The 14,361-nt window shown below is 34.2% G+C and overlaps 1 protein-coding gene across 2 annotated transcripts in view; it reads left to right on the forward strand.

Moving 5' to 3' along the window:
• Positions 1 to 14,361, forward strand: part of Cttnbp2nl (CTTNBP2 N-terminal like) — a 56,091-nt gene that overhangs the window by 15,273 nt on the left and 26,457 nt on the right. For both annotated transcript variants that reach the window (XM_015502182.2, XM_048814522.1), the window contains exon 3: positions 1,446 to 1,553. In XM_015502182.2, the coding sequence (XP_015357668.1) occupies positions 1,455 to 1,553 (99 nt within the window). In that variant the 5' untranslated portion in view covers positions 1,446 to 1,454. The remainder of the gene's footprint in view (positions 1 to 1,445; positions 1,554 to 14,361) is intronic.

Below are 14,361 nucleotides of genomic sequence, written 5' to 3' on the forward strand. Positions count from 1 at the left end.
TTTTTTTTTTTTTTTTTTTTTCAGTTTCACAATAACTGTTATAAGACACGTCTCCAGTACTAAAGTGAGCATCATTAGTTGCTGCAATTCAGTAGTTGGAAAGTAAGCAGTTAGAGCCGAGGTTCCATTGAGGATAATTTGCTATGTGGTAAAATATTTGTACAGCATGTTCTGAAACACAATCTAATAACACATTGAAGTCTGCATTTTGCCCATTTTTCCTTCACTTTCACATAGTAGCCCTGATGGAATCAGTAACTCTTGTGTGCCCCCTTCAAATTTAATAAGAGTAAAGAATTACTGGAATGTTTGTGAGTTAGTGATGTTGTGATTGACTTTAAAGAAAACTATATGAAAGTGGTAATTTGGAAGCAAAAAGTAGGAGAGAAAAATCATATTTGCTCTACCTTGGAGTTATATAATGTTATCTTACCATATACACTGATCAGAAGACCCATCAGAGAATGTATAGCAGACTAATCTCTGTCCATAAGTGTTTATGAGAAATTAGTGTTGCAAAAAGGACTGAAATCTTGCCATATTATTTGTCATTTAACATTTCAAAAGATGCAAATTCTTGTGGAAGTGTTAACTTAAATAAGTGAAATAAAGTTTGTAGTAGTCTAGCCAATTAAGATGTTTAATATATTTTAAGAAGTCATTTAAAAGTGTGTTTGCATCTAGTTACATTTGTATGTTTTACTACATGAAATATAAACATTGTAATAGTTGTTCTCTGTGAAAATAAACAATTTAAAAGAAAAGTCATTCCCATACTTTCATCAAAAATTATCTTTACTCAGATTTCATTTCAACCAATTACAGACAGATGTCAGAATATTTTATATATAGTTTTGGAATTTGGTTATAAACCTAATACTTGGGGATCTTTTCTGGGTCTAACCCCAGGACTCACACATGGTACACAAGCACTCTACCACTGAGCTACATCCCCAAACCTTTTGTGTGTGTTTATGAGAGAGGGAGAGGGAGGGAGGATACTGGGTATTGTGCCCAGTGACCTCTCAACTGAGCTACATCCCCATTCCTTTTTATTTTGAGACAGGGTCTCACCAAGCTGCTCAGGCTGGCCTCAAACTTGAGATCCTCCTGCCTCAGCCTCCCTAGTAGCTGGGATTACAAGCATGAGCAAAAATTGGTTACTAATTCTTTTTGAGACTTAGGTTATAAATATGCCTGGAGAAAAAAAGATAAAAAATATATCTTTATAATGAAATCAGTGATTTGAAGTGAGTTTAATTTTTTCTCAATATGAGATTAAAATCAGAAAGCTCTTATGTTTCTATTTAATTGTGACCATTTCTTTTCTCAAAACATTTTGTACTGTAATTGTTGCTCTTTTCTCTATCTCCCTTTTTTTTCCCCTTTAATTGTATCGGATTAACTGTCCTGTGGAGATTGGCTGATTGTTGTCATTGTTTTAGGCTTTCAGGATGAATCTGGAAAAACTCAGCAAGCCTGAACTCTTGACACTCTTCAGTATTCTTGAAGGAGAGCTTGAAGCAAGGGACCTTGTTATAGAAGCATTAAAGGTATGTTAAAAGGAAAAAGAGAGGTCATCATGTTTTGAAAGTCATTTCATTGGTTGGAATTTATATAACTAGGGTATTGCTGTCGTCCTCCGTAAAGTTGAATGGGGGACATATTGACACTTTCTATAGGCTGCACATCTGCAGAAGTCTTCACACCCTCAAAATAATTCCTTTGGTGTCTACCTGGTTTCTAGACCTTGAACTTCATTCTTTTAGTTTAGTGCACCTTAGTTGTTTTTGAACTCTTTGAGAATTTGATGAAATCTGCTTCCTGAAAAGTATATATATCTGCCGCAGTCCGGCTGCAGCAAAATAACCGGGGGGTGACAAATAACTTGTGTACGTTGATACAGCAGGAGTGGAAGCCGTTTATTGTAGGACAGGAGTGGTATTTATACATTCCACACAGCTTATCTAATTAACATAAACTAGATACAGCAGTTACTTCTCAAACCACTCCCTCTGGCATTTTGCCAGGCACCATCCAGACTTGTTTACAACTCTAACATTCCCCTGGCAAAATGCCAGGTGTTATTTTGACTTGTTTACAGACTCTAACATATATCCATATTCCAGATTTCAGGATATAATATTTGGGATATCAAAGACCCCATGCAGACATGTATGGCTTCCTTGGGCCCCAGATTAAGACTTCTGATTTTTTTCTTTTTCCTTGTGATATTGAGGATTGAACCCTGGACCTTGCACATGCTAGGCTAGCTAGCACTCTTTCACTGAGCCATTCCCCTCACCCAAGAATTCTTACTTTGAAGTATTTGGTATCTGTTAAAATGCAAGGGACTGGGGAAGTCATACGTTAGTGAGGATAAGAAGGTATGTGGAAACTCTCTGTAAAGTCTGTTTAAAAAATACAAGGGCGTGCTGGGGTTGTGGCTCTGTAGTGGAGCGTTTGCCTAGCACATATGAGGCTCTAGGTTTGATCCTCAGCACCACTTAAAAAAACAAATAAACAAAATAAAGGTATTGTGTCCATCTACAATTAAAAAAAAAAAAAAAAAGAGGGCATAATCCCTTTCAAATGTCATGAGTTCTTTACACTTTTGAAAGTATATTTCCCGTTGAGTCTTGCAAGCATATTTGGACAGCAGAAGACAACCTTCAGGGTATATCTGTATGAGTGGTAGACAGAAGATGTTCCCCCAAAAGGCTAGGGGAACTAGCCAAAGGTGAGACTTGAGCATGCTAAAGAAACATTAGTCCCTGCAAAATGCAACTTATTAATCAAGGGAATTTTTATATAAAAGATTAAATTGATATGCATCTTAAAATTGATTTAATGTTTATGAAGTGCTCTACTGTACTTCTCAAAATTTTCCTAGCTCTTTATTGAATAGAAGGAACATATTGATATTTCATGAGTGTTCATAAGTTTTTTATTGTTTTTTTAGCAACAAAGATCATTCTTCCATTGCCATGGTTGAAGGCTAATAAGAGAGTCAGTGATTTTCTAAGTAGCTAACAGTCACAGTTCAATTGAGTTCATACAAAACTCATCTCTTCAGGTTTTTTTCTCTTTTTTCCCCTTTCCACACTGATTTATGTGTGTTTCTTTGGTCATAATTGGGTAGTCTTTTCTTGGATCACGCTGAGGTTGTAATTGTGATAAATAATAAAATCTAAACCTGTTATTTCTGTAAATTGGAGTGACATTAGTTTATATATATATATTTTAATTTTTATGTGGTGCTGAGGATCAAACCCAGTGCCTTACGCATGCTAAGTGAGCACTATACCTCTGAGCCACAACCCCAGCCCTAGTTTATATTTTTTAAATTTTTTTAAGTTGTCAGTGTATCTTTATTTTTATTTATTTGTATGCAGTGCTGAGAATCAAACCCAGTACCTCACACATGCTAGGTGAGCACTCTGCCACTGAGCTACAACCCCAACCCCTAATTTATATCTTTTAAGGCTGACTAAAAAGGACTGATATTTCTAATTAGGTATACCTCAAGTCACTAAAACTATTAATTTTTGCTTTCCCTTGTAGATTTGTAAATGTGATAAGTGATCTTCAGTTGTTCATTTCACCAGAGTACGTAAGGCATGTCCTTCTGATATTGTAGGGGAGAAGGAGTAGAGTATGTCTCATGGTTTCCCTGGGGATCACATGTTTATGGCTTTAATACATGCCTAATCACATATATTAAAGTTCATTGCCTGAGTTTTTGTCTGTCATGCCATTAAGCATAGCTATGTGACTTTGATCAAGTTATTCAGTATGTCTGGAGCAAAATTTCCTTGTCTGTAATAAGAATAAATGGTTAGGGCTAGGGTTGGAGTTCAGTTGTAGAACATGCCTAACATATGTGAGACTCTGGGATCAGTCTCATGGACCACCAAAACAAATAAATAAATAAGTAGCATAAATGATTAATAATTAGTATTGGTATTTAACACTTTACAGTTTGCATGATATTACAAATACTCAACAGTGTAGTATTTATTCTTATCCATTTATTTATATCCTCTCAGTGTATGTCATGTACCCCAAGTCATTGGAGCAGTCAGTGACTGCCAGACATCTATGTCTCTAGTGTGTCCTGAACAGTTCCTACTTTTTTAATGACTTCCCTGCCAACATGTGTAAATATATAAACATTCACTCCAGTTGGTGACTCATTTCTGCCATATTCACATCCTTCCTTTTTTTTTTTTTTTTCACCCTTGGTGATTTCTTTCTTTCCTGAAAACTATATGTCATGTCTCAAAACCCAATCTTAGTTTTACCAGTAGTCCTAACCTGCTTAAACCACACACCTTCCCATCTCTTGTCCCATGTTTATCTGATCAAGGAAGAGAAAAGAAAAAAGGATTAAGGAAAGTTTGAGTTCTTTCCTAATCCTTGCCTCTATTATTGTTATTCTCACTTCTTTCTCCTGATCTTTCCTGCCTTAATTCCCTTATAATGGGCAGGGGAGAGGGTTGGGAGAGAGACCCATAATGGGAAAATTAGAGGATGACCTTATTTTCACTTTTATAGTTTGACCAATATAATCACTCTCTCAGCTTTAGAAACTGTACAAACCTATAGTGCTTTATATGTCCATTTTACTAACGTATATCCCTAGCACTGAGCACAGTACCTGGCATATAGGTGCTCAGTAAATATCTTGTTGTTGTTATATAGGTGCTGGGTATTTAACCTAGGACTTTGCATATGGTAATAAGCACATGTCTGCCACTAAGCTACATTCCCAGCCTCAAATATTTGTTAAACAAATAAAATTATTGTGCCATCATGATCTGTTGCTTTTAAAGACTTCCATGATAATTCAAAGTGAATGTTGTGAATTCCTAAATTTTAAACTGTTCTTATGTGCTCTACAAAATACTGCCTTCTGGTTTTAATGTTAACAGAAACTTAGGTGCTTGTTGCACATGTTTTCCTAAAATACATTTTTTCTTCATGAATCCAATTTTAGTTACTATAGGCAGCTTCTGACAAGTTGGAGAGGCAGCTACAGAATCAAGAACTATAATTAAGGGAACATTTTGATATAAGATACCATTTAGAATCATTCACAAATGTTGTCTTTAGTCTGCATATGGTCTATAGGTGATAAAGTTATACTGAGGCTTTACCTCTATGCAGTTTAGGTGAAATGAATAGCAGCACCAGAAGTGACACATCTTTAAACAATCTATTGTTAGATAAAATTGTCAGCAGCTGGGGTTAAAGCTGCCTTCATCCTTTGAGAAAATAACTGCCATACCAGATTCTTAAAGTTAGAATGAAATCTAACTTTATTTGTGGAGTAGTTTTGTTTTAATTTGCTTGGTTTGGTGCTGTAATGTTTTAAGATTTTAACTGCCTTACAGCTTTTGCTTAACAGTAAATGCCTACTGGACTTTTTTGTACTAATATGTCATCTTACTAAATTTCTTCTTTTTAATATTAGTTCTTAATTCATGTTTAGTATATTGGAAAGGCTTTGATCTTTATCCCAAATAGTTAAGAGAGGTTTTTCCTTTCTGTTTTGCTTTCAGTAAGGTGGGGTCAGGGGGGCAGTCTTGTTCATTTTTGTTTCTTTTCTTTATCTTTCTGGACATAAAATTTATTCTGCCTTGTATCTCTGAACAAAATCATATAGGCTAACCATTGCTTCTCAATAAATAGTAAAGTTTCTTTAGGGATACGTTATAAAGTTTTCAAATGGATCCTACCTATAAAGTTAGGACTGTAAAAGAGCATTATTCTTTTTTTTTTTTTTAAGAGGGGGGGGGAGAGAGAGAGAGAGAGAATTTTAATATTTATTTTTTTAGTTTTCGGCGGACACAACATCTTTGTTTGTGTGTGGTGCTGAGGATCGAACCCGGGCCGCACGCATGCCAGGCGAGCACGACACTTGAGCCACATCCCCAGCCCAAGAGCATTATTCTTATTTCCAATATTTCTGCAAAGAACCAGATTGCAGCTACACCCTTCTAGAGTCCCCAAGTTATGTTCTTTTTTTCCCCAAAAGCCTTCTTACTCTTCGGTTACAGCCAGGGCATATTTGGCTTAGAACCAAGGCAGCTAATAGAAAATAATGTAATATTCAGCCTCTCCTATATTTGAAGTTCAGTTATTACAGAGACCATTTATACTGTATTCAGTCCCAATTGAGCTTTGTATGAAAGTGACTTTCTGTTTTAGAAGGCATCAATCATGTCAGAGAAAAATACAGAAGTCTTCCATTTGCCACTTTATTTTCATAAGTGAGAACACTAGAGGAATCCCCTATACAATGAAAGTAAATTACATTGCTCATGAACTGTCTCAGAGAAAGCCTCAGTTCATTAATTCCAAGCAAATCTAGAAAACAGATTCCCAGAGTGGTTCGACTGCTACAGAGAATGACCAGGGAACCTTAAAAGCCACTTTTAAAATCTGGAAAATAAGCTGGGCATGGCGGTATACATCTGTAATCCCAGTGACGCAGGACGCTGAGGCAGGAAGATTGTAAGTTCAAAACGAGTCTCAGCAATTTAACGAGGCCTTAAACAATTTAGTGAGACCCTGTCTCAAAATAAAAAAAATAAAAAGGGCTGAGGATGTGGCTTAGTGGTTCAGGTCCCCTGGGTTCAATCCTCGGTACAAAAAATTAAAAAAAAAAAACAAACTGGAAAATAGATTTGACTGCTATTAAAAGTTAGATCAAATACTTTTATTTTTAAATCATCCACATTGGGTATATTATATATTACATCTGCACATCTTAGATCTGATACAAAGCTAGATCAAGTTGTGACCAAATAAAATATACCCTGTGTTTATAGGTACCATTTTATTTTAAAGCATTCTTTAAACTTCTTATACATATGATAAATGGTAAGGTATTACAACTTTAGTGTAGAATTAACTTAAGGAGTCTTGAATTCCTTTCTAGTGATGCCTCTATCATAAAACAAGTATAACTCTTTTAAAGCTTACAACAAAACTCTGTGGGTTTTGGCCAAAGGCCATTATAAAATTCCCCAAGCAAGAAGATTTACAGGCAAAATGTAGACATGACAAAGTTAGAATATGTCTGGAGTATGGGACTATGTAATACGTCACTATAAGTTTACCTATTAGGAGTTGTCTTGTTTTGTTTTTTAAGAAAACAAGGATTAAAAATTAAAAGTCTAAATGTACATATACATCTGTTGAGACAATATGTAATTGACTTTTGCTGAAAATATTGTTGAAACAATAATAAGGACATTATGACACTACATATAGAATATATAGAACAAAGTAAAAGTTATCATAGAAGGTGATGTGGCTCAAAAATATTGCAGATACAAACTGGGCATGTCTGTAATCCCAGTGACTCAAGAGCCAGAATAAGTAGGATCTCAAGTGGACAACTTAACGAGAAGAGTCTCAAAATAAAAAGTAAAATGGGCTGCTCAGTGACAGAGTACCAGTAGGTTCAATCTCCAGTACCTCGAAATAGAAAAAAAAAAAAAGAAGAAGGAGAAAAATACATAGCCTTGTACCTATTATGTAAGTAGGTTATTTTAAAGGCTGGTCTGAAATGAGGAAGATAAAATAGAATTTAACAGCCATCATATATTGCATATACTAATAAGCCTGTCAAAGAGTATTTGCATTTGTTTTAGTCAGCTTTTTCTCTGCTGGGACTAAAAGGCCCAACCAGAACAATTTTAAAGGAGGAAAAGAGTGTTTGAGGGCTTACAGTTTGAGAGATCTAAGTCCATAGAAGGCCAGCTCCATTTATTTCTTGGGGCTCAAGGTGAGGCTGAACATCGTGGTCAAAGTGTATGGCAGAAGGAAGCAGCTCACATGGTGATCAGAAAGCAGAGAGAGAATCCACTCTCCAAATACAAAAAATATATACCCCAAAGCAATGCCCCCAATGAACCACTGCCTCCAGCCACACACCCCCTGCCTCCTGAGTCATGACTCAGTTAATCTCATGGGGGATTAATTTACTGATTATAACCCAGTCATTTCTCCTTCACACCTTCTTCTCACACATAAGCTTTTGGGGGACACCTCACATCCAAAGAATAAGAGCATTTTTTAAAAAATCACATATTAGCTTGCTTAATGAGAAATCTGAATGATTGTCTTAAATATACTCAAGCCTCCAGCGTTCTTTTGCACCCATAAGCCTCGATCTAACAATTATTTGATTGAAAATGATTCCATTTTAATAGATGGATTTTAGGAAATGCTTTTAGGATTGGGATGGGTAGTATAAATCTTTTATAAAGATCATATAAACATAAGCTTTAACTAATAGAAGTCCCAGTTTCTACCTAGTATAAAACTGAGATTAGGAAACAAACAGAACTTTAATAAGTAAATATTGAATGATGAAGTCTTTAGATTCCCATTCATAATCTTTATTATGAAACAATTAACTAATCGGTGGCCAAATATTTGTGGGCATATTTTAATGTGTTTTTATTGTTAGATTGGTTGATAATTTTTTATTACTACTCTGAGTCCCCCTATGAAATCTATTCTACAAAACTATCAACCAGAATATTTAATGAAATGTAGCTGTTAAAGCATACACTTTCAAGTCAGGCAGACCTAAGATTGTGTTCTGCCACTTAATTATTGTGTGATCTTAGACAAGTTATTTTATCCCCTGAGCTTTTTATGTAAAATGGTATGGTTACTCTGATGATTAAATGAGAGCAAATACTAAATAGGTGCTCACTACTTGTTTACTCTTAATTATTATTGGAACATAAGTTTTCAAAGTCCATCCCTTTAGAAACAAAGGTATATTTGGTAAAGTAAGCAATACTAATAAAATATTATGCTTTATAAGAAAGAGTTTTTACTTTTCAATTAAATGTTTGTTGTTATTGGTAGTGTTTGTACTTAAGCTTGTTTTTCTTTGTGGAATTAATGATTTCAAATTGTTCCATCCCCATCCCAGCAACCAAAAGCATATGTTTTGATACAGGCAGCAACCATTAAGGGTATACTATGGGGCATGGAACAAATGTTATGTTATAGTCCCCTTTCTTTTTTATAAAGAAAACAGGAAATACAGGGGTAATTTAGAAGCCTTTTTAGCAGAACTGATTTTTTTTTTCCAAATGATTTTTGGGTTTATTTTTCTATTGTTTGATTTAGCACCTTATTATATTTGTTTTTTAAACAACTTTATTGAGGTATAATTGATATACAATAAACTGCATATGTTTGATATATATAAATCAATGTTTTGATGTGTGTATTCCCTGAAAACATTGCCACAATCAAGGTAACACATATCCATCACCCCACAATTGTTCCTTGTGCTCCTTTGTAACCCCTCTTGCCTAACCTTTCTCATTCCGTCCCACCCCTGCTCCCAAATCACTGCTCACTGCCACTAGATAATGGTTTACATTTTCTAGAATTTTTTGTTGGGAGGACGGTAGCAGGGATTAAACCCAAAGGTGCTTAACTACTGAGCCACATCCCCAGCCCTTTTTATTTTTTGAGACAAGGTCTTGCCAAATTGCTTTGGCCTTGCTAAATTGGAGGCTGGCCTTTAACTTGCAATCCTCCTGCCTAGCCTCCGAAAGTGCTGGAATTACAGGTGTGTTCCACCACACCCAGCTGGGATTTTATATAAACAGAATCACACAAAATGCACTTTTGGGGAGAAGAGCTACTTTAGCACCACATAATTATTTTGAGATTCAATTCACCAATGTTGTTGTGTGTATTAATGATTAATTTTTTTATTACTGAATAGTGTTACATTTTGTATGTCTATGTGTGTATCACAGTTTGTTTTATCTCTCCATCTGTTGAGCATTTGCATTGTTTCCAGTTTCATGCTATTACAAATAAAGGTACTATGAACATTCATATATAAAGCTTTGTATGGACATATGCTTTTACTTCTTTTGGATAAATACCTATGAATGGAATGTACTAAATAGGTGTATGTTTAATGTTTTAAGAAACTGTGGAATCATTTTCCAAAGTGATTGTACCATCTTTTATTCCACAGCATGTATAAGAGTTCCAGTTACTCCCCATCCTTATCAACACTTAGCATGGCCAGTCTTTTTAATTTTAGCCATTTAGATGTGTAATATTCAATTTTACTTTCCTTTTCTCTGTTGACTAATGATATTATCTTTTCAGTGTTTATTTGTCATCTTTTTTTGGGAGTGAAGTATTTGTTCACATCTTTTGCCCATATTTTTTAAAATTGAATTTCTCTCTCATTAATAAATTTTGAGAGTTCCTTATATATCTGGATGCAAGTCTTTTATCAGATACATACCTTGAAAATACTTTCTCCCAGCCTGTGGTCTATTTCATTCTCTCAACTATATATTTTTTTATACTTTAGATACTTAACCACAATAATTAATAATAATATATACTTTGTGGGGGTACTGGGTATTGAACATAGCTTCAGCACTGAGCTATGCCCCCTACCCTTGTTATTTTTTATTTTGAGACAGGGTCTCGTTAAGTTGCCAAAGCTGGCCTCAAACTTGTGATCTTCCTGCCTCAGCCTTCTAAGTAGCTGGGATTACAGGCATGTACCACCACACTATATTTTACAGTTGAAAATTACTAAAGAGAATAGATTTTAAAGATTCTCTCTACAAAAAATAAGTATATGATGTTACACATATATGTTAGCTTGATTTAGCCATTCCACAAACATTATGTTGAAAAAATATTTTTTTCACTTAAAACAACTAATAAATTTTAAACAAAAATCCAGCCATATATATAAATGTGTGTGTGTGTGTGTGTGTGTGTGTGTATGCAGGCAGATAAATATATAGATAGATAGAGGGATTATAGGTATGTGCCACCATGCCCAGCTGTAACTATCTTTTGAAGAGCAGTTTTTTAAATTTTTTGACATGGTGGGGTGGGGTGGGTCTCACTATATTGCTCAGATTGGTCTCAAACTTGTGCACATCAGTGATTCTTTCACCTCAGATTCTCCAGTAGTGTAGGACTCCAGGTATATGCCACCACTCCCAGCTAAAAGTTATTCATTTTTTATTTGTGGACTTTTGTTTTTAGGGTTATAACCAAGAAATATGCCTAAACCAGGATCAGAAAAGTTTCCTATTTTTTTATCCCTTACGGTTTTAAGTTTTACATGGAGGTCTGTGATGTAACTTCTGTTAATTTCTTTATATGATTAAAAAATATGAAACAGAAATTTTTTTACATTTTTGTGTATGTGTATGGGTATCCAGTTGTTCTCACACCATTTGTTGAAAAGACTATCCTCACACTGTAGAATGGCCTTTGCAGTTTTGTTACAGTTATTTGTATATCTGTGGGTTTATCTCTGAACTCTCTGTTTTATTTATCTGTCTACCTTGATGCCATTACCATACTGTGTTGATTACTGTGGCCTTATAGTAAAGCTTAAAATTAGGTAGTATTAGTCCTCCAATTTGTGGGGTTTTTTTGAAAGTTGTTTTACTTATTTATGATCCTTTGCATTTCTCTATGAATTTTAGAATCAGCTTGTCAATTTCTCCAAAATGCTGTTGGCATTTTGATTGGGATTGCACTGATTCTGTAGATCTATTTGGGGAGAAATAGTAACCTATCCATACTGTGTTCCCCATTCCATAAATTTGGTATATATCACCATTTATTTAAGTTTTCCTTTATTTTCTCAGAAGTATTTGGTAGTTTTTAACTAATAGGTGTCTCATATCTTTATCTTTTCTTAGATGAATCCATAAGTATTTTTATTTTTATGATATTATGAATGGTTTAAATTTTTAAATTTCTGATTAAATATTGCTGTTATGCAAGTAGAATTGATTTTTTTTGTGTGTATTGGTCTTGTATCCTGAAACGTTTTCAAATTCACCTTTTAGTTCTAATAGTTTCTAAATAATTCCATTGGATTTTCTGCAAACATATCTGCAAACAAGGGCAGTTTTATTTATTTATTTCTAATCCAGATGCCTTTTGTTTATTTTTATGGTCTTATTATATTGGCTAGAACGTACAGTACATTGTAAAATAGAAGTAATGGGAGGTATCTTTGTCTTGTTAATGGTATCAGAAGGGAAATGTTCAGTCTTTTTTCATGAAGTAAAATGTTAACTACAGGTTTTCTACAAATACTCTTTAACAGGTTGAGGAAATTCCCTTCTATTTTTAGTATGCTTAGATTTTTAAATCAGGAATGGATATTGGATTTTTGTTATGCTTTTTCTGTATCTGTTGAACAGTAATGATTTTTATGTCATTCCTTTGTGTCTGAAATATTATCTAAAAGACAGCCTTATCATCTTTTCTTATTGACCTTCTCTGAGATAAAATAGAGCTTTTCTAGCTTTTTTTCCGATTTTTAGAAACTAGAATTCTGCAGTTTTTAACATTTTGCTGAGTAGAGTTCAGTAGCTAAATTATTTTCCTAATTGTAATATTTCCAGTATCCCCAAACAGCCACAATAACAGTTATGTTGTTCTATATAAAAAGTAAACTCTTAGTTAATGGTTACATGAATTAGGTGATAAATTTACATGGTAGAATATTATGTAACTACTTTAAAATATGATGTATATGAAGAACTTTTAATGACATAATGTCTCTAGTCACAAAATAAATATTGTTGAATCTCAATTATAAGAATTATATATGTACATACATATATATCTTCCTAAAAATATATTTTAGCTATGTATTATTTACTTTGTAGGGAAAGATATTAGAGTTAATCAAATTATAGTTCAATTATTCCTTTTTTTATTGTTTCTAACACTGTTAGTATTCCTTTCCAATCTTCCTGAAGTAGCTCAATTGTCTTTTTCAGAAAAACCAACCTAAATTCCAAAACTATACAATAAAAAGATCACAGAGCTCAGAGGAAGAAAAATGTTTTAATAAATATACTATTTTATCCCAGAATCAAAAGAATGTCTTTCGGACAGAAATACTTTTTACTGGGCTGCGATGTAGCTCAATGGCAAAGTGTTTGCCTTGCATTTATTTGCAAAGCCCTCGGTTCGATTCCCGAGTTTCAAAAAAAAAAAAAAAAAATACATTTTATTTTTTGTCACAATCCAGATAAAACTAAAATTTACTAAAATTTATAAACTTTATATTTTACTATACTGTAAAACTTATATGGTACTACATTATGGAATAATATTTTCCTTTTTATTGTACTTTATTTTACTTTATTTTCCTTTAAATGCTATTGTGACCCCACTAACTATGGTATCATGATTCACTAATGGGTTATGACCCACAGTTTGAAAAACACTGGTCTAAAATGCAAACTTTAATTTTCTGAATTGCTTTTGTGTAGTATCTAGATTTCACTTTGTTTCATTTTGCCAAATCCTAAAATTAGAAACAAGATTTATTTAAATGTGTTCCTTATAAAATTCCAAAAGAATTTTCCTTAGCTATGAAGTAAGAAGCTCTTCTAAAAGTTTATTCCTTGGGCTGGGGATGTGGCTCAGGCGGTAGCGCGCTCGCCTGGCATGCGTGCGTCCCGGGTTCGATCCTCAGCACCACATACAAACAAAGATGTGTGTCCGCCGAAAACTAAAAAATAAATATTAAAATTCTCTCTCTCTCTCTCTCTAAAAATAAATAAATAAAAATAAAAAAATAAAAGTTTATTCCTTAAGAGGAGCTAGAATTTTGTATAGCTCTCTACAGTGTACACTTTGATTCCCTGTGTGATATCTTCTTGTTGAATTCTCTTGAGAAGTAGATGTCTTTTTTTTTTCCATCATCAAATCTTCCTATTTTTTATTTTATTTTATTTTTTTTTTATTGTTGGTTGTTCAAAACATTACATAGTTCTTGATATATCATCTTTCACACTTTGCCTCAAGTGGGTTATGAACTCCCATTTTTAGCCCATATACAGATTGCAGAATCACATCAATTACACATCCATTGATTTACATATTGCCATACTAGTGACTGTCGTGTTCTGCTACCTTTCCTATCCTCTACTATCCCCGCTCCCCTCCCCTCCCCTCCCCTCTTCTCTCTCTACCCCCTCTACTGACCTTCATTTCTCCCCCTTGTATTATCTTTCCCTTTCCCCTCATTTCCCCCTGCATGTTCTTCCGTATAACTCTGAGGGTCTCCTTCCATTTCCATGCAATTTCCCTTTTCTCTCCCCCTCCCTCCCACCTCTCATCTCTGTTCAATGTTAATCTTCTTCTCATGCTCTTCGTCCCTACTCTGTTCTTAGTTACTCTCCTTATATCAAAGAAGACATCTGGCATTTGTTTTTTAGGGATTGGCTAGCTTCACTTAGCATAATCTGCTCTAATGCCATCCATTTCCCTGCAAATTCTATGATTTTGTCA

This window comes from Marmota marmota, unplaced genomic scaffold, assembly GCF_001458135.2.
Source record: "Marmota marmota marmota unplaced genomic scaffold, marMar, whole genome shotgun sequence".
Classification (NCBI taxonomy): Eukaryota; Metazoa; Chordata; class Mammalia; order Rodentia; family Sciuridae; genus Marmota; species Marmota marmota.